This window comes from Hemitrygon akajei, chromosome 22 (assembly GCF_048418815.1).
Source record: "Hemitrygon akajei chromosome 22, sHemAka1.3, whole genome shotgun sequence".
In the NCBI taxonomy this organism is placed as follows: Eukaryota; Metazoa; Chordata; class Chondrichthyes; order Myliobatiformes; family Dasyatidae; genus Hemitrygon; species Hemitrygon akajei.
The window spans coordinates 11,413,909-11,435,361 of NC_133145.1; the positions used below are offsets into that span (position 1 = coordinate 11,413,909).

Sequence of the window (21,453 nt, forward strand, 5' to 3'; positions counted from 1 at the left end):
ACATCTCTGAGTACACGACGGACATCCAGCATGTCTTGGGGAAGGACAACGTCGTGGCGGACGCACTCTCCAGACCAGCTGTCCAGGCCCTGTCCCTGGGGGTGGACTATGCAGCACTGGCAGAGGCGCAGCAGGCAGACGACAAGATGCCCAGCTACAGGACCGCAGTCTCGGGTTTGCAGCTGCAAGACTTTCTCGTAGGCCCAGGTGAGAGGACCCTCTTGTGTGACGTGGCTACCGGCCAACCTCGCCCCATCGTCCCGGCAGCCTGGAGGCGGCGAGTTTTCGAATCCATACACGGTTTGGCACACCCATCTATCAGGACAACCGTCCGGCTGGTCTCCAGCAAGTTCGCGTAGCACGGACTTCGCAAGCAGGTCAGTGAATGGGCCAGAACGTGCGCGCAGTGCCAAACAGCCAAGGTGCAGCGGTACACTAAAGCCCCACTGCAGCAGTTCGAACCCACCCACCGGAGGTTCGACCACATTCATGTGGATATCGTGGGCCCCCTACCAGTGTCCCGAGGAGCGCGGTACCTCCTAACTATGGAAGACCGGTTCACGAGGTGGCCAGAGGCGGTGCCGCTCACTGACACATCTGCCGATTCCTGCGCCCAAGCACTGATCACAACCTGGGTAGCACGCTTCGGGGTACCGGCCCACATTACCTCCGACAGAGGCACCCAGTTCACCTCCAGCCTGTGGTCGGCTGTGGCCAGCCTGTTGGGAACACAGCTACACCACACAACTGCCCACCACCCACAGTCGAACGGACTGGTGGAACGCTTCCACCGTCACTTGAAGTCGGCTCTCATGGCCTGCCTGAGAGGACCTAACTGGGTGGACGAGCTTCCCTGGGTCTTGCTTGGAATTCGCACAGCGCCCAAAGAGGATCTGCACACCTCGTTGGCCGTCCCGGGAGAGTTCATACCAGCCCCAAAGGGGCAAGAGAAAGAACCCGCAGCAGTCCTGGACAGACTACGCGAAAGGCTCAGCAACCTGGCCTCTGTACCAACTTCACAGCACGGACGGACCCCGACCCATGTACCCAAAGACCTGCAGGACTGTAAGTTTGTGTTTGTACGAAGGGGTGGACACCAGGCCCCGCTACAGCGGCCGTACTAAGGGCCATTCAAGGTGATCAACAACAATGGGTCCACGGACATTGGGGGGAGAGAGGAGGTTTTCGCGGTGGACCAACTCAAACCAGCCCATGTGGACTTGGCGCAGCTAGTCGAGGTTCAGGCACCCCGGTGAAGAGGCAGACCTCCCAAACAGAGGCTGATCCAGACTGTGGACATTGGGGGGGTGTATCGCCGGTTCTGGGGGGGGGGGGTTATGTGGCGACCCACTTTCTGCGCAGGCGAACCGGCTCACAAATAGCCAGCACGTGGGGGGAGACTTTGGTAATGCACCTCTGACGTCATTTCCACCCGGAGAGGGCGGGCGCTAGGGATTAAAAGCCAGCGTCGCGAAGTTTGAATCAACTAGTCTCCAAACGACTTACCGACTGCATGTCGTTATTTCAGCGCTGTGTGTAGCACATCGCTACAGTTCGTGTATTTCAGCACAGCAGTGTACTGAGCATGCATTACAAATCCAAGAACTTATCGTCTCCTTTCATGCTTGACCCAAATAGGTCATACTGACAGTGGGATCCTGACAACCTCCAGTTGAGCAGTCTGTCTAACTGCAAGGTCTCATCACTATCCAGGACAAAACAATCGGCCAATCTAAATCAGAAATAATTCATTCCCCTTCCCAAGACACGTAGATTGCCACTCAGTCGCCATTCCCATTCACATCATGGACACTTACCTAACATTTGCCTTGTCCACACCCATTCCAAAGCTGATGGTTGCCACAATCACTGGCACCTTGCCCTCCATCCACTCCTGCTGCACTGTTGAACGCTCGGAGTTCTTTAGCCCTGTCAGTACAACAGGAACATAGCATTCAGCTCACAGAATATGAAGTGCCTGCTGAGACACCCGTCTACATAGTTTGGGAATCACTTTCAACTGTAACATACCATTTATGAAATTAATTTTTATTTTACACACATACAGCACACATCCCATTGTGCCTCTGCTGACTCCAGGAAAGAGTTATCAAATTAACCATTCCCTTGCTTTTCCTCATACTTCTGTTAGCCTTTTTCAACTCTACATATTTTTCCCCAGTTATTACTGAATCTATTTTGTCCACTTTTTGGGCAGTAAGTTCATGTTAAAATTTCCCAAGAAATTTTCTGTCTTCTTAAAGTCTCAACCCAGTCAGGTGCAGCTCCACAGTTCTAACAGACTGTTCACCCATGAGGATGGGATGATACCTAAGCCACACATGCAGTTCCCACATGGGATCAGTAAAAGCCCCAGCTGTTTTCCCTTCTCTCTCCACAGCAGCATTCATACAGGACTCCCAGCATAGCAAAGCATCCTCAGGCATTATCAAACAAAATCCAACTCTCAAGCATAAAAGGGCAAATAATCAAAAACTCAATAAAATAGATTTGTTTTTAAGTGCTGTAAAATGTGAGAGAGAAGTTAAAAAAAATCAAAAAATTTGGAGAGGGTGGAGGATGATTCCACTATAAGTAACATAAGTAACCATGACGAAGGGTCTCGGCCCAAAACGTCAACAGCACTTCTCCCTATAGATGCTGCCTGGCCTGCTGTGTTCCACCAGCATTTTGTATGTGTTGTTATAAGTAACATCTTGGCAGGAACCTACTATAAATTACAGCTTTATAATCAAATCTATGAAGCTAACATTTATGCATGTAAGTATGTGACTCCGAAGGTAACCAGAGATTATACACACCATGCAGACATCAGGTACTATTAGTATTGGTACCGAGCATGGTTAACTAAAATTAATAGCAGCAGTTAACTAGAATCTATTCATTCCAAAGGTAAACAGAGTTTAAAAATTACACAGTTTAACTAGAGTTAAGATGTAGCAACCAAGTAGAATTTGTTAACCTATAGTAGTACTGGTGGAAGTGCACAGAAAAATTAACCAGAATTAGGACAAACCAGCTAAACAGAGTTAGTAAAACCAGTTAAGCAGACTTGCTAAATGTGAAGGTTAACTAGTGGTAGAACAAAGTTAACCACAAGGAATGCATTTTAACAAGGTAAATGAACTTCCATGAACACAGTGCCTTTTATTAGTAGCATATATCAGCTGCCATTATTAAATAAATTGAACAAATAGAAAACTCATTATAATACAACACATTATGATAGCTCCAGGTACAAAGAATCCTTGGTGCTTTTACTGGTATTACATACCTGCATGGTACGCTTTAGCATCCACTCCTCTCTTTGTCAGCTCCTCTGCTACCTCTTGACACGAGTTCCTGGTCCGACAATAAACTATGCCGCAACCACTGAACCTCTGCAGAGGAAGAATAACATGAGAGCAACCTGCTTCAGCACACTTGCACCACCTAACCTGACTACAAGCAAATTACCCTGCACCATTTCATACTGATCAGTAACTCACCTTTGCTCCATATGTTTTGGTAGTCTTACCAAAAGTGGAGTTATCGCTTTCACCAGTGGTTTCAAATAGCACCACTTGCACTCAGCTGAATTAAATCCTGAACCTGTGCACACATGCCAAGTGACTTGTAACAATTGCAGATTCAGGGGACCACAGTCCGGCACTGCCCCTCATCCAATGGCAACTTTGTTGTGACACCCTAAATAAAACACAAGGCTACGAATTCTCAGGCCCTGTACCAATCAGCCTGCTGCAGCACCTGACACCCATTAACTCTATGCCTGCAGGTTAAATCAGCAAATGAAAAGTTAAGCTATTATTTTGAATTAATTTTTAACCATCTCTGCACTCAAAAATTTATCAAATGTTAGAATCCATGCTAGCCTTGGCCAATAGTAAAACTGTGCAGCCTGCTTTACCTGCCACAAATGCTTGTCTAAATATCTGCAGTGAGGGTAGGGACGGTGACAAAGCTTCCCCAAGATGTTGTTTACAGCAGAGTAAGCAATCAGATCTTGGTCCCTGACTCAAGGTTACAATGGGCTAGGAAATTAGCCCTCTATATCCTAGACAAGGTAAAAACAGGTGGGGAAACATGACCTGTTTCCAGAAAATAGAACTAACAGGATAAGTGCAACAAATCTATTTCCTCTAGCCGCAGAACAGAGTGCATAATCTCATATTACTAATATAAATCTTGGAAATTCTCAATGTCACAGGACAATAGAGTCTCTCTCAATCAATAGACTTTTGGATACTATAGAAATCAGAGGAAACAAATTACGTGAGAGAGTGGAAATGCCACTTATTGGTTATGACCTTATTGATTGACTGTGTGGCTTTCTCCAATGCTAAAGGAAAACTTTAAAAAACCTGGAAATGTTGGAAATATAAAACAAAAAAAACACAACAGTCAGGAAACACCTGTGGACAGGGCAACAGTTAACATTTCAGGTCCAAGTCTTCATCAGCATCTCTTTCTGTTTCTCCCCCCAAGTCGTGGTCCAAAAACGCCAATGTCACTATTAACATTTTTCCTGGTTCTACGATGTCTTGTTGTAGAATAAAACTTCAGCAATCAGAGCACATCAGCTGCTCACACTGGGTTCAGATGCTGAATGTGCAGGCAGACAGTGAGGGAAAGGTAATCTCTGCCTCTGAGTTTCTTGGGTCACATGGTAATGGGGTAACTGGATTGAACTTGCCCACTATCAACAGGATGTGCATTACAGCAGCTGCTCTTCATTTTCCATCCACTCGACGCGTGTCGGTAAAAGGGACCAGCAGGGCACTAACTCTCACATTCACAGAACTTCAGACAAGGGAGGATGAGGCTTTTTTTTAAAGCTTAACACTTTACAGACCATTGACATCACAGACAATTGCTGCATTTATCGTCCATCCACAACTGAACTTAATGATACCTTCCCGAACCTCTGTTTTCCCAACAGTGAAGCTGCTCACACAGAGACATTGGTGAGTTCCACATCTTAGACGTAGTGACAATAATGGCTAGGTTACCTGGAAAGGAATCTGCGGGGGTAACACAGAAACATAGAAAACCTACAGCGCAATACAGGCCCAGAAAGTTGTGCCGAACATGTCCCTACCGTAGAAATTACTAGGCTTACCTATAGCCCTCTATTTTACTAAGCTTCATGTACCTATCTAAAAGTCTCTTAAAAGACCCCATCATAGCTGCTTCCACCACCGTTGCCAGCAGCCCATTCCACACACTCACCACTCTCTGAGTTAAAAACTTACCCCTGACATCTCCTCTGTACCTACTCACCAGCACCTTAAACCTGTGCCCTCTTGTGGCAACCATTTCAGCCCTGGGAAAAAGCCTCTGACTATCCACACAATCAATGCCTCTCATCATCATCTTATACACCTCTATCAGGTCACCTCTCATCCTCCTTCGCTCCAAGGAGAAAAGGCCGAGTTCACTCAACCTATTCTCATAAGGCATGCTCCCCAATCCAGGCAACATCCTTGTAAATCTCCTCTGCACCCTTTCTATGGCTTCCACATCCTGTAGTGAGGCAACCAGAAATGAGCACAGTACTCCAAGTGGGGTCTGACCAGGGTCCTATATAGCTGCAACATTACCTCTCAGCTCCTAAATTCAATTCCACTATTGATGAAGTCCAATACACCGTACACCTTCTTAACCACAGAGTCAACCTGCGCAGCTGTTTTGAGCATCCAATGGACTCCGACCCCAGTCTGATCCTCCACAGTGCCAAGAGTCTTACCATTAATACTATATTCTGCCATCATATTTGACCTACCAATATGAACCACTTCACACTTATCTGGGTTGAACTCCATCTGTCACTTCTCAGCCCAGTTTTGCATCCTATCAATGTCCTGCTGTAACCTCTGACAGCCCTCCACACTGTTCACAACACCTCCAACCTTTGTGTCATCCCTTTCACAGGAAGACCTGACCCTCAATGGCAGTAGAGGTCCTGGCTTTGTGAGATGCCAGAAAAAATAACACACTCAGCCTGCTGGAGGAACTCAGTGGGTCATGCAGCATATGTGGGGGAAAGCAACAGCTGACATTTCAGGCTGAAACTCTGCTTCAGAACCGAGAGCGGTAAGGCAAGATCTATTCTCATTTCAAATACGCTAACAATTCATTTCCCCACACATGCTGCCCACTGAAGATCAGGTGTTGCTCCAGATTCTGGCGATTACAATCTCTTGCATCTGCAGAATAGCTGCTCTGCAATTTGACAATGGTACAAAATGTACCCAACAGCAAATGAATGTTTCGGGTGGTAGACACGGAGCCAATGAAGACGTCTGTTTTGCTTTTGATGGCACTGAGCTTTCAGTGGTGTTGGCACTGCACACATCCAGGTAAATGGAGAACATTCCTGTACAGCCCACAACTGCCTTGTATGGGGGGTGGGGGGGGAGGCACAGGGCATCTGGTCTTTAAATGTTTCTTGAAGCCACAATATTTTGAGGACTCACCCAGTTGATTTTCTGGTAAACAGCGACTGCCTCCAGGATATTGATGGGGATCCAAGCAAGGCTAATATTACTGAATGGCAAGAGTGGAGAGGTTCGACTCTCTCGTTGGGAGTTGGATTTAGGACCACGGCCCAACACTTGCAGCTCATGAATGTTACTGGCCACTAATCAGCAACTTCCTGAATACTTTGTATCATGGAGCACACATATACTTTGTTCCCTGAGGAGTTGTGAATGGTGTACTGCCGTGATTTCAAAGACAGCTGCGCACTTTTTCTCAGGAATTCCGCTTTTTGGCCAATATCTAGACAAAAGCTGCAATGGAGTCCAGAGACATGTGGTCTGGCAAAATGAGTATCAGTGAGCAGAGTATTACCGTAAGTCAATTCTTTCCCTCATTCTGCTGATGACTGAAGGAAGCCCGACTGTGCATAATTAATCACACTATATTTGTCATTTTTTTTGGGCAAGACTTAACCAGGCAAGAGGTTGATGACCATGTTGTAACTGTGCTGGAAGAGTTTGGTTAAAGGTAAAAATAGTTACGGGGCACATTATCTGGCCTCTCAGTCTGAAAGGTTAAAACGTGTTCCTATAATGACTGGGTGCTAAAGAGGTAGCACACGCGAGTGGTATTACTGTTTGAAAACGATACAATCTTGTCTTTAGTATACGTATGCCGGGCCTCAACATCGATGATGGGGATGTTCTAGGAGTGGTCTCCTCCATTTAGCTGGAGACACAAAAAGATTGCAGGTGATGGAACCTGAAGTAGCAAGCAGTCCATTGAGTTCCTCCAGCAGACTGCTTGATGGTCATTAACTGTTTAATTGTCTGACAACATTCAGCAGTGGGTTATGGCAAAGCTCTGTCTACGCTTCTGCATGGCTCTGAACTAAGCAATGAGACAACATGTAACATGCCAGGCTAAGAGGTTAGATTATTCAGCACTTTACTTATAACTTCCAGCATAACACATAACAAAAAAAAACACACACACACAATTTCAGCCTTTAAGAACACCCACTTTTCCCTTTCTAATCTACGTATTTATGGAATGCCTACAGATTTCCATTATTTTAGCTGTCAATGTAATTTCATACACTCACTTTGCCTTCCTAACATCCTTCTTAATTTCACTCCTCTGCACTTCCTGCACTCCAGAGCCCTCAGGGTTTCTCTGAATCTTATGGCAAACTAAACTTTCACCAATGATATGTATGGCTTCACCTCGACAGCAAGGTACATGGATCAGCTCTGCATCAAATAAACCATCCAATTCTTCAAGATATGATGACCCTTGATTTTACTGATCACAGCCGAAGCTTCAGTCATGAAGTGCTTGGCTTAGGGCTGTTGAGGGAAGTTGTGAAAGTGGAACTTAAGGACAACCTAGTTTTCAACATCTGATCATAATCTATATTACAGAGAAGAGTGGCACTTAAAAAAAGTCAGATTTGCCTGTCATGCACAAGAAAAATTAGTCGATGAAACTAGGCAAAGTGTATATAAACTGACGTCCATGTATATAGCCAGTAGCAGCACTTTAAAGGATCAGAAAGTACAACAAGGACTCCTACACACCCCTGAAGAATTCTTTGTCCCCAAAGCCTTTTCACAGAATCCTTTTAGGTTTACATACGGCTGGTTCAGAATCTCTTTAAAGAGAACATCGTAGAATAGATTCGCCCTGAAGCACGGAGTCTTAAAAATTGCGATGGGCACTTTCAGCTGAAGAGAAGCAACAACATCGTCTTGCACTTGCTTAGGGGCTGTGGCAGTCAGAGCTACACAGGGGACATTGGATATCTTGCTGCGTAAAAGCCCTAGTTTGAGGTAATCAGGGCGGAAGTCATGCCCCCACTGTGATACACAATGTGCTTCATCAACAACCAGGTACGCTAGGAGCTTCCGGGCCAGCAAGGAGTCAATGACAGGGCCCATAGTGCTGGAGGCAGCCATCTCAGGCGTGATGTAGAGCAATTTGATGCTGGGTTTCTCACACTGGAGGTCAGATAAGATCTTCTTCCGCTCCTCAAGAGGGTTCTTGGAGTTCAGGGAACATGCTTGTATCTTCAGGATGTGCAGGTGCTCAATCTGATCCTGCAGAAAAAAATACATAAATCTCGGATATTAAACACCATACACTGCAGTCCAGTGACCAAGCACAGAGATATTAAATACCATTCACTATATTTCACACTCTTTAGGAAAATTAACATATCTGATGAATGAACTCAAACATCAAACACTATACACTCTGCACGGAAATCCTAAGATACACAGTTGTGTATACTGGACACACTGCTGGGCAGGCTCCAAACACACTAACCTCAAGTACACTTCTCAGGACAATCTTGCAGATATTCAATATTGTATGCCCACCAGAGGATTCCACAGACAATGTGCATCCTTCGGAGTAACCCACAGCCACACAAACATTTAATGCTGTTTACACTGCAAAGGACAATTCAGACCTCCTATCCTCCTGATCTAATAGGGTGAACATTACCATGTCCTAGTCTATTTCCCTATGTTTTTTAGGGTACACATTCAATCTTCAACTATTGGACAGGAAGAAAATCCCAGCAAAAGAGGGCTTGTGTTGAGCCAATCCAATGACACAAGGAATAGACAGCAATATCCGCAGAAACTGAGCGAACTTGATTGAAACATGCGTGATCGCCAATAGATTGGCTTTAGAGAAAATGTTTTTTCTTGTGGGAGAAGCGAGAAATAAGAGTTACTGGTTCAAAAGATTAGATAAATGAGGCAAAGCAATTTCTTTGAGGATTTTAAATCTTTGAAATTTTCTTCCTCAAAAGGGGATGGAAACAAAGTCTTTAAATATTTTTAAGGTAGTGGTAGGTACATAGATTGATAAGCAAGAGGATCAGAAGGTTACCAAGGTTAAATAGGAATTTGCAGCTGAGGTTATTAGATCAGCCATGTTCTTATTTAATGGTGAAGCAGGCTTGAGGATATCCCTGTTCCAAATTAATATGTTCACATGTCGTGTGGATAACTAGATAAGGCCTCTGCTTTGATCCTGCACTTCAACCATCAGCACAGCAAGCAGAGAAGGACCAACACAAAACTTGCCTGAATAAGTGCTATCAGTGGAGAGATGACAATGGTTACACCTTCAGCAATCACAGCTGGCAACTGGTAACACAGAGACTTCCCTGCTCCTGTTGGCATGCAAATAAAGACATCTTTATCACCTGCAAAAAAAAAATATTATTAGTCCCAGCTCCAGTATAAGAACTAAATTTACTCTCAGACAACTTCTATTTACACAAGTGCTTTTAACTTACTAAGTTTCAAAAGAAGCAAAATGCTCAAGCAAAAAGCAACAAACCACAGATACCAGAAATCTGAAATAAGGGTCGGTGGGGGGGGGGAGAGGAGGAGAGACACACACACACAGTTAATACTTTAGCTTGCTGAACCTTCATCAAAATCGCTATGATCCTGAAACAAATATGTCATTCCTCAGCTGACAAAGCTCACCATGGTCTTGGGCAGTGCTCATTTCAGAGTCAATCTACTTTGTTCACTTCAGAGATCCTACAGAACTTCAGAAACTTATGGGAGATGAAACACAAATAACCAAACAGGATTAAAAACACAGAATTCTTGAAAATACTCAGCAAGTCAAACAGCATCTGTGGAAAGGGCAACAGATTTAACTTCCAGGTCCAAGACCCTTTGTCAGGCAGGAGTGTGAGAACAATTGTCTTAAAGTCCAAAGTTCAAAGTCAATTTATTAACAAAGTACATAAATGTCTCCATATACAATCATGAGATTCAGTTACAGGCAGGAGATAAGTTGCCTTACAACTGTAGGTGGAAGATTTTGAGCTTGTACAGTAGGAATAATGTTCCACTGGTAATGAAAAGGTACCAAAGGGATGAAAAACACTTCTTTTAACAGAGGATTTTGGATAATTCTGACAAATAAATGGGCCCCACACAACAGTACTTATAGGCATGTTCAGTGCAAGTAATTCCAGACTAAATGAACCAAGTGAAGCCAAGTGTCACGGGACAGGAAACAGTAGCTGAACTGTGACAGTTGCTGTAATATAGCAAACCTCCTAGCAGAAGCTCTGAGTGTGCAGGGACATAGGGAATCCATGTTACATTAGGTCTTCGAGGTCCATAGCCTGAAAACCAATTGCGAACAACATTCAAGGTTGAAAACCAAGGAAAGCAGTTGCTTCCAAGTAAAGTTTTGTGGAAAGCTTTCTATAATTGAATGTTTATTTTACAGAATTTAATAAAACTTAAAATGTGGCAACATCAAAATTCTTAAGTCAAGTCACTTTTTATTGTCATTTCGACCATAACTGCTGGTACATAGTAAAAACAAGATAACATTTTTCAGGACCATGGTGTTACATGACACAGTACAAAAACTAGACTGAGCTACATTAAAAAAAAAACACAGAAAAAATCTACACTAGACTACAGACCTACCCAGGACTGCATAAAGTGCACAAAACAGTGCAGGCATTACAATAAATAATAAACAAGACAATAGGGCAGTAAGGTGTCAGTTCAGGCTCTGGGTATTGAGGAGTCTGATAACTTGGGGGAAGAAACTGTTACATAGTCTGGTCTTGAGAGCCCGAATGCTTCTGAGTCTTTTCCCAGACGGCAGGAGGGAGAAGAGATTGTATGAGGGGCACATGGGGTCCTTCATAATGCTGTTTGCTTTGCGGATTCAGCGTTTAGTGTAAATGTCCGTAATAGCGGGAAGAGAGTCCCCAATGATCTTCTCGGCTGACCTCACTATCCGCTGTGGGGTCTTGCGATCCAAGATGGTGAAATTTCCAAACCAGGTAGTGATGCAGCTGCTCAGGATGCTCTCAATACAACCCCTGTAGAATGTGATGAGGATGGGGGGGGGGGGGGGGTGGGAAATAGTCTCTCCTAAGCCTTTGCAGAAAGTAGAGATGCTGCTGGGCTTTCTTTGCTATGGAGCTGGTGTTGAGGGACCAGGTGAGATTCACCGCCAGGTGAACACCAAGAAATTTGGTGCTCTTAGCGATCTCTACCGAAGAGCCATTGATGTTCGGTGGGGAGAGGTTGCTCCGTGTCCTCCTGAAGTCAACAACCAACTCTTGTTTTGTTCACATTCAGAGACAGGTTGTTGGCTCTGCACCAGTCTGTTAGCCGCTGCACCTCATCTCTGTATGCTGACTCATCGTTCTTGCTGATGAAACCCACCATGGTCGTGTCATCGGCGAATTTGATGATGTGGTTCAAGCTGTGTGTTGCAGCACAGTCGTGGGTCAGCAGAGTGAACAGCAGTGGACTGAGCACACAACCCTGGGGGGCCCACGTGCTCAGTGTGATGGTGTTGGAGATGCTGCTCCCGATCCGGACTGACTGAGGTCTCCCAGTCAGGAAGTCTAGGATCCAGTTGCAGAGGGAGGTGTTCAGGCCCAGTAGGCTCAGCTTTCCAATCACTTTCTGAGGGATGATTGTGTTGAATGCTGAACTGAAGTCTATGAACAGCATTCGAATGTACATGTCTTTTTTGTCCAGGTGGAGGGTGACGGCAATGGCATCATCTGTTGAACGGTTGGGAAGGTACGTAAACTGCAGGGAGTCCAATGAGGGGGGCAGCAGGGTCTCGATGTGCCTCATGATGAGCCGCTCGAAACACTTCATGATAATGGATGTGAGTGCAACGGGACGGTAGTCATTTAGGCAGGACACTGAAGACTTCTTCGGCACAGGGATGATGGTGGCGGCCTTGAAGCACGTTGGAACAGTGGCACTGCTCAGGAAGATGTTGAAGATGTCAGTGAGAACATCTGCTAGCTGGTCTGCACATCCTCTGAGCACTCTACCAGGAAGATTGTCTGGTCAGTGGGTTGACCCTGCACAGGGTTCTCCTCACATTGGCCATGGTGAGACACAGCACTGGTTATTTGGAGGAGGGGTGGACTCGCTCACCGCCACATCATTTTCCACCTCAAAACGAGCGTAGAAATTATTCAGCACGTCTGGGAGGGAGGCATCACCTGCACAGTCAGGTGATGTTGTCCTGTAATTGGTGATGTCCTGGATGCCCTTCCACATGCGCTGCGTGTCGTCACTGTCCTGGAAGTGGCTGTGGATTCACTGGGCATGTGAACGCTTTGCCCCTCTGATGGCCCGGGACAGTTTGGCCCTTGCTGTTGTTAAAGCTGCCTTGTTGCCTGCTCTGAAGGTGGAGTCACGGGTCCTCAGCAGCGCACGCACCTCTGCGGTCATCCATGGCTTCTGGTTAGCACATATAGTGATGGTCTTGGACAGAGTAACATCATCAATGCACTTGCTGATGTAGCTGGTCACTGATGCTGTGTACTCCTCTAAGTTGGTAGAGTCGCCATCGATTGCAGCCTCCCTGAACATGTGCCAGTCAGTGTGCTCAGAGCGGTCTTGAAGAGCAGAGATGGCTCCTGCTGGCCAGGTTTTCACCTGTTTCTGAACTGGTCTGGAGTGCCTGATGAGCGGTCTGTATGCTGGAATTAGCATAACAGAGATGTGGTCTGAGTAACCAAGGTGGGGGCGGGGCTTCACCTGGTGTGTGTCGGGGATGATTGTGTGAACCAGGTCCAATGTGTTCCCCCCCCCCATTGCAAAGTCCACATGCTGATGGAATTTGGGGAGCACTGACTTAAGGTTCGCGTGTTTAAAATCTCTGGCGACAATAAACAGTCCATCAGGGTGTGCGTTCTGCAGTTTGCTAATAGCCCTGTACAGTTCACAGAGCGCCTGCTTAGCATTAGCGCCAGGGGGAATGTACACACCGACTATGAGGACAGTGGTGAATTCCTGTGGTAAATAAAATGGTCTGCATCTAATAGCCACAAACTCCACTAGTGATGAGCAGTGTCTGGAAACCAGCAGAGTTATTACACCATTCCGTGTTGATGCAAATACACACACCACCACCGCGAGTCTTACCAGAGAGAGCTGCATCCCTGTCTGCTCAAAACAAGGCGAGCCCGTCCAGCTGAACAGTGGCATCTGAAATTCCAACAGTGAGCCATGTCTCTGTAAAAACATACGCACAGCAGACTCTACACCCGCCGAGTATTTCGTTGGAGTCGGATGTAGTCCAATTTATTGTCCAGGGAGCGGACATTGGAGAACAGAATGAACAGGAGAGCCGGCCAGCTAGGGTTTGCTTTTTGCCTGGCACGGACCTCTGCTCGCTTGCCTCGCTTCCACTACATCGCTTACGACGTCTCCATCTCCGGCCACCAGCATCAGGCGACTCCAAGGACTGTAGGCCCGATCCCCTCAGCAAGCCAAGGTCACGTAATTTAACCAGCAGATCTTCGTGAAGGATTGTTTTTGGCCGATCTCTATATTGTAGTAGTGTCTGGTGATGGTAGATAGTCTCTCTGTTATCCATGTGCCCTAATCAAAAATTGTGTCTCAAACTTAAATTAGTCACTTGAAATTTAAAAGCGTATGGTGCAAATCTTCTCCATTATGGAACAATAATCATCTTCTATCGGGGGGGGGGGGAACCATTCACTGACAGAACTTGGGAGGATAAAGGTATTACTTCTCTTCAAGCTATTAATGGAGCAATTACTATCCTTAGCTTTCAAGAACTGGTATCTCAGTATAATATTGATAAACACTCTCTTTTCTTCTACTTTAGAATAAGATCAGCTTGTAAAGTCTACGGGGTCAGATTTAAAGGACCATCCCATTTTAAGTTGGATACAGAATGCTCCAGGATAGAGAGTGTCATATATCTATGATAAGTTAAACTCTCAGAAATATATGCCCACAGCAGAAATGAAAGCCTAGGATAGGGACATATCTGAATTGGGACAAGACTTAAAGACTGGGATGCAATTTGGGATTATGCTGTCGGTGCTTCAAAAAACCCAAATCATCGGTATATACACTTGAAATTTTGTCATACAGCATATTTAACACCGAGAATTAGACATCAAATGGGACTGGTTCCTGACCCATATTGCTCATTTTGCCCCTACGGAACTGTTGGCTCTTTTATATATGTTGTATGGAAATGTCCAGGGGTTTTTGGTTTGTGGGGAAGGATATCAGTACACTTACAGAACTAACGGGGGTACAATTACCAAGGGACTCCGCTGTACATCTTCCAAATGATGACTCCCACCTTTCCCTTACGAAAAAAACATGCAAAATCTGGGTGGCAGGCCTGACTGCAGCTAAGAAGATTGTAGTCCAGCACTGGAAACCTTTCAAGTACTCACTGGCTTCGGAGCTTTTTGGACATTTCTTACCTGGAATTATCATCAGCGAGAGTAAATGATGCATGACCAAACACAATCTTAATGTGGACAAATTTGATATCTAACTTAAAAGATCTTCTGTTAAAATAGGATTGCTCTGTCGGTGTATGCACTCTATTCAGTTGGTTGGTGGAGGGGAGAGGGATGGGGGGAGAGAGGGGTGGAGGGGGGTTGGGGATGAGGGTTGGGGGTGGCTGGGTTAAACAGTCAAAATGTAATCGACAACTGGTTGTATTGAATGTAATTTGTTGGTGTTGCAATAAAAATTAGTAATAAAAAAATGTGGCAACATCCAATTTACGCTTGTTGATAGTGTTATCAATACCAGCATTATAACCCAGCAGTACTCAGCTTAAATAAAAAAGGCATCTCAGTACTGCACCAGTGCAATCTAGGGCAGACAAATCTATAATAAGTGTTTGAAGCTTAAAGAGCTTTTGATCAGGATCTCTCAGCTTGAGGCTGAGCAACAGATGCTTAAAACACAGCAATGATTCACTATCAACTCTGCCCTCCATCGCATCTCCCGTATTTCACACACCTCTGCCCTCACCCCATCCCCCCGCCAGCCCACCAGGGACAGAGTCCCCCGGTCCTCACCTATCACCCTACCAGCATACAGATCCAACGTATAATCCTCTGTAACTTCCGCCACCTCCTGCGTGATCCCACCACCAGCCACATCTTCCCCTCCCCCCCACTCTCGGCTTTCCGCAGGGATCACTCCCTACGCGACTCCCTTGTCCATTCATCCCCCCATCCCTCCCCACCGACCTCCCTCCGGGCACTCATCCCTGCAAACGGAAGAAGTGCTAAACCTGCCCCCACACTTCTTCCCTCACCACCATCCCAGGCCCCAGACAGTCCTTTCAGGTGAGGCACCACTTCACCAGCGAGTAAACTGGGGTGATATACTGTATCCAGTGCTCCCGATGTGGCCATTTATACAGTGGGGAGACCCACCGCAGACTGGGAGACCGTTTCGCTGAACTCTGGCGCTCAGTCCTCCAGCAGTGGCGGGATCTCCCTGTGGCCACACACTTCAATTCCACAGACCACTCCCACTCCAATATGTTTGTCCATGGCCTCCTCTACCATCAAGATGAGGCCACACGATGGAGCAATACCTTATCTCCCGCCTAGGTAGCCTCCTACCTGCCGGCATGAACATTCAACTCACAGACCTCCATTGATACTCCTGCCCCCCCCCCCCTTACCCCCATCCCTATCTATTATTTTAGTCTGGTTCTCTTTCTCTCTCTTTTCCCCCCTCACTATAATCTCCCCCCAGCCCTACCTTTCTTTCTCTTTTATTTCCCATAATTCTTCACCTTCCCCCTAGCCTATTTCCCTCCAGCCTATCACTTCCCAGCTCTCTACTTCATCCCTCCCCCCACTTCTTATCCCCCCCCCCGACCATCCCATGTTACTTCACTCCTGATGAAGGGTTTCGGCACGAAACATCATCACTACCTCCTCCCATAGATGACTGCTGAGTTCTGCCAGCATTTTGTGTTTTTATTTATTTCCAGCATCTGCAGATTCACTCGTGTTGCCAATGAAAATCACCTGGACAGTTTATACCCAAAATCAGTCACCCCCTTAAGGTATGATCTTTCAATCAATTAATAATCAAGTGCAGGAAGTGTGCCTGCAAACGTGGCAGGTAAGAGAACCAAGACAGCAGGAGTCTCAGCTGTACAACTTGCCACCAGTATTGAGGATTGCTCAGCTTGCTCTGATTAGAGCTGAGCTCGAGGTTAGATGAGATCATGGACCATGCCATCAACAAGAGGTCATTCAAGTGATGGGGATGAAGACTGTAGAGTAGTAAAAGACAATGTAGGACAGAGGACTCATACTGTGCACTGCAACAAAGGGCAAATGTCCTCAGGATGGTACCTTGGTTCAGCTCTGGACTGAAGACAAGAATAAGCGAGAGGGAGAAGACAATGTTCATAGTGCATGTTGGGACCGATGATATCAGGAAAACAAAAAAAAACATTCCACATGGTGAATGGAGCTAGGCACCAAGTTAAACAGAATATTGTAGACTCTAACTTCTGAATTATTGTCTGAGAGTAAATATCTGTTAACTATTACAGAAATATGGCTGCAGGGTGACATGGACTGGGATATCGAGGGTTACGTGACACTTCAGAAGGAGGGGATGCCAGGAAAAGAGGAAGCAGCTCTGTTAATTAATGACAGACCAAAAACAGTAGAAAGGGGAGGCCTATGTTCATGAAAATGGATGAAAAAACTGTTTAGGTAGAGATAAGAGAAAGTTGTGCATACTGTAGGAGACCACAGATAAGTCAGAGTGGAAGTGGGATAGGGAATTAGAGTGACAGGTAACAGGAAGCTCAAGGTCACCCCTCAGATTGAATGCAGGGGCTCCACAAAGCGGTCACCAAATCTTTTTGGTTACTCCAATGTAATTGTGAGTACCAAATGCAATGCACTAAATTGGAAGAGCAAATGAATTGCTGTATCACCTCGGAAGACGGTTTAGGTTTCTGAATGATGATACAGTAAGAGATAAAAGAACAGATGTGCATCTCCTGCAGTTGCATGGAAAAATACCATAAAAAAGGGAATGACAGATTGGAGGTGAAAGTGTGTACCAGACAGTTGCCAACGATCTCATCAAATTACTAAACTGACATTGGGATATGAAGATGAGTCTTGTGGTGAAATATTCTTTAAGCTTGTGAACATGGCAAAGGATAATCCTTTGAAAGTGAAGGCTGGTAGGGTAGAAGATGAGAACCATGGGTACTCTATTATTGCTCTGCCCTCAAATGGATTGCACAGTGATGTGAGAAATATAGTCAAGTCTGGTAGAAGGGAAGCCACAGTTCAGGAAGCTAAACATCTCCAAAGAACCCATGTGGAGAATCGCATCATCTGAGCAAATACAAAAAAGACAGAAGAAACTGGAGAATGAAATGAAGTCCATAGAGGAAGTGTAGTCAGTTTGGGTGCCTGGTAAAGGATGCTTGTAGCTGGCCAATTCTGAGATGGATACAGAAAAATCCAGAATAAAAAAGGTAGAGTCAGAGACCACAGGAAGGTGAGAGCAGAGTGAAAATTAGCAGCACAAGTGATGAAACTGTTCTGTGTAAGTGTGGAACGTAGCATCAATACATTCATTTGTGGGCCAGAAAGACAATGGGGGAGGGGACTTGAGCAGGACTGAAACAGGCATTTGTACGTAACCCACAGAGACAGGTGTAGCCTTGGCCCACACAGCTTCCCATGTCTTTGATCTGGAGTGAGTGAGTGAAGTTAAAGTTGTTTTTCTGAGTTTGATTAAATGATTTAGTATTTCTTATTTTAAATGTTATTTCATCACTTAACATCTCATCCAATATCATGTTGATCTGTTCAACCTCTGTGCTAAATACTGCAGCAAACTAATAATCTAGATTATTTGGATGGCCCTATACCCATCCCAATCTTATTTTAATAGAATGCCTGTAAAATATTCTACTACTTTGCTTCCTATATAATTTCTTCATTGGCTTTTAAATGGTTCTAATTTGGTTTCTCTCCTAATCTTGTCATGGTCTCTTCTATTATGCACTGTAATTCTACATACAAAATATAAGCTTATCTCTAGTTGTTTTATATATTCACACAGTGTTTAATTTATTTCCTTTTATGATTTTTCTTCAAGCATTATGGTGAAGTGTTTACAAAGCTTTACAGTTATTGTACACTTTGCCATAAATGTAGCTCATTTTCCAAAAACTCTACAGCTGATCAGAGAACCATCCTTCGAAACCTGTTTAGCCTCTTTCCGAATGTTCAATAATTTCCCATGTAATACATTCCAGCACTTGCTCCAGGTAAACTAGAATTAAATGGCCTGAAACTGCACTGTCTCAGAGTTCAAACTCAAAGATTCAGATTATTTTCAAATATTGAAAGGCATTAGTAGAAATGTGACATTTCTGCTCACGCACTATCATCAGTTATTCAGAGCAAGATAAGTAAACTTGCATGATGGTGAAAATGCTTTGTGGTTAGAGTGCGACTGCTGATTTAAAGCTTGAAGTTGTTTATCCATTCAACATTGGATTGGCAAAATTCATCTTGCTGGTTCCAGAGTTCAAAAACAGCTCATCATCTAAATCCTTTAACTTATTTTCATTAATTATAATTTATATTATTTTCATAGTATCAATATCCCCTAGCCAAGCAATTCAGTTCACCCTGCTTTAAGTGAAATATCTGTTTTCAACTATTCAACCCTTTGCTGAATTAAATGTCACCTCTGGATAACTGCATGCATGTGTCTTTCAGTGCAGCTAGAAGCCAGTTCACTTTGATAACTCTCCAACTACTTCATGGGTTTCAAACTTGAAACATTATCCATTGACTTTCCTACATTCCCAATCTGCAACACTTCATCAAATAACCCTAAAATGTCTTGAAGTCCTCTGCCCAGAAAGCCACAAAGACTTACTTTACCAATTTTAGTTCCTTGTAGTTCTTTATCATGTCCTTCCTTGGGTCAGTCTTTAACAATTCCCCCATGGCACATGACAGATTTAATGGGGATGAATTTCCCCGGCACCTTTTTCTTAAAGATGGCTGCTAATATTCTTCTTTCCAATCCTTTATTACTTCAGCTTCATTTGTCACGAAGTTCTCTGTCAGAATTTGACCACTGGAGTTAGGTCTGTGCCACGTTCCCTACTTTTTCCTCTGTAGCCCATCTTATTATCTTCTCATAAATACAAACTATAGTCCTTCTGAATAATCTACAGATTCTTATCCCTCCTTTCTTACAGTGAGCTTTTGAAACACTACAAACAAAATATTTTTTCTTCTCTTAATGAATTTTTCCCAACACATTCACCAGGGCTCTGGTTCCTCTATGCCTTTTAGAGCTGCCATTTCATCAACAATGTCAACTCATTTTTTTTCTAACAAAATGTGTCACTTCACTTCACCACACTTCCTTTCTGCCACCTGTTCATTCTACCAGATGCTGATTAATGTTTTGTTCTGTTGCCATCTTCCTCACTGTTAACCACAGGTCACTTTTAAAAAATTTGGAACCTTTTCACATTGTGTTCAAGTTATTATGTTGAGAAAGTGGTGATCTAACACTAAATCTGGAAACATTACTGCAATCTGGAAAAACAACCATCTACCATAATCCTCTGCTTTTCCCTGTTGAACAATAGCTATGCCTGATTCTATTCCATGGGGAATTATGTAGCTAACCTACTTTGTCAGTCCCCTGAAACCCAGAATCTTCTAACTTTCCTGGCTTTAAAAATACTGAATCAGGTTTTCAAAAGTAATTTACTTGCAACAATCTTGTATTAATTTGCTTTATTAACTCCAATGTCTCCATTTAACTCAGGGCCTTTTAATTCACCTGAAAATTATTTCTTAAAGCTTCCATACTAATAAGGTTAAACTGACCAGTTTTTATTGTTGGGAATCTCCTACACTTAATTGAAAGACAAAAGCATGAAATTTAGAGAGCACATGGTGCACAGTAGATGAAAAGTTCAAGAGGGAACCAGGCTAATTATAGAGAGCTGAAGCAGGAGGTTAAAAAAAAAACAAGATGGGAAAAGAGAACAGGATGGCTGCTAACCTGAACTAAACCAAAATGACATCCATGAATGTAAACACAATTATGTGTACGTGCAAGAAAGATATTAGATGCATAGAGGCAGAGGGTCAGTTGAAATCCTAAATATGTTGTCTCAATATTAACATGGTTGACCAACTTAAACCCTAGGATGAGAGGTTTATCCTATTGAGGAAATCTAAGCAGGTTGGGTCTATATTCATTGGAATTCAGAAGAATGAAGGATGACCTATTAACACAAACAAGATTCTGGGGTGGTTGGGAGGGAGATGACAAAACAGAGCTGACACATTTTCACTTGTGTTGAACAAGGGGAAAGAGTGACTGAGTTTCAACATTAGGGAACAGTTATTTAAAAAAGGAGTGCACAGATTTATTTATTTTTACATAAAGGGTACTGAATCTCTGGAAATTTCTGTCCCAGGGTTATGGAGGTAAGATCATTGGGTGTATTTAAAGTGGAGAGAGGTAATTTTGAAAGATCAGGAAATTGAGGGCTATGGGAGTCTGAAACAGAAAAGACCCAAGGCCAGTGTGGATCAACCATGATCACAATTGAGTGGTGGGCCTAGCTTGAGGGGCCTGGTACTTTCTACTGGTATACTACTGCTACTTTCTGGCAGAATTCATGAATAGAATGAAAATAAAGAAGACAAAGGTCAAGAACGCCAGATGTAAATACCTCAGCCACAATTGGCGTTGATAATATTCCAGACCTCTGAGATGCAAGAAGGCTGCATAGATCCAACAATGCTCTTGCTTAAAATGAATCTCAAAGACATGCAAAGGAACTAAACACCAGTTTATCCTCTGTGCTGGAAAATATTTCAGAAGCAATGAATGAGGAAAGAGGAAGACTGTTGATCTTCACAGCAGTCCTAGGCTACTGTGAAAAAAACTCTTTAACCCCTTAGTATCTAGCTGGTAACAAAATTTCTTCCACAAAGATACTTAAAGAAGTTTGAGCTAATTAAGGAAAGCCTCAGATTTATTAACGACAAATTCTGATAACTTAAGCTGACTGAACTTCTTGATG

At 44.1% G+C, this 21,453-nt stretch overlaps 1 protein-coding gene across 8 annotated transcripts in view; it reads right to left on the minus strand.

Moving 5' to 3' along the window:
• The window catches only part of recql5 (RecQ helicase-like 5), a 106,694-nt gene that overhangs the window by 78,195 nt on the left and 7,046 nt on the right, over positions 1-21,453 (minus strand). For 7 of the 8 annotated variants that reach the window (XM_073026684.1, XM_073026683.1, XM_073026687.1 and 4 more), the window contains exons 2-5: positions 9,600-9,721; positions 8,082-8,600; positions 3,296-3,401; positions 1,818-1,929 (exon numbers count right to left, since the gene is read on the minus strand). In XM_073026684.1, the coding sequence (XP_072882785.1) occupies positions 1,818-1,929; positions 3,296-3,401; positions 8,082-8,600; positions 9,600-9,721 (859 nt within the window). Of the gene's footprint in view, positions 1-1,817; positions 1,930-3,295; positions 3,402-3,509; positions 3,687-8,081; positions 8,601-9,599; positions 9,722-21,453 lie in introns of those variants that run through there. The other variant, XM_073026685.1, reaches the window with a different exon arrangement.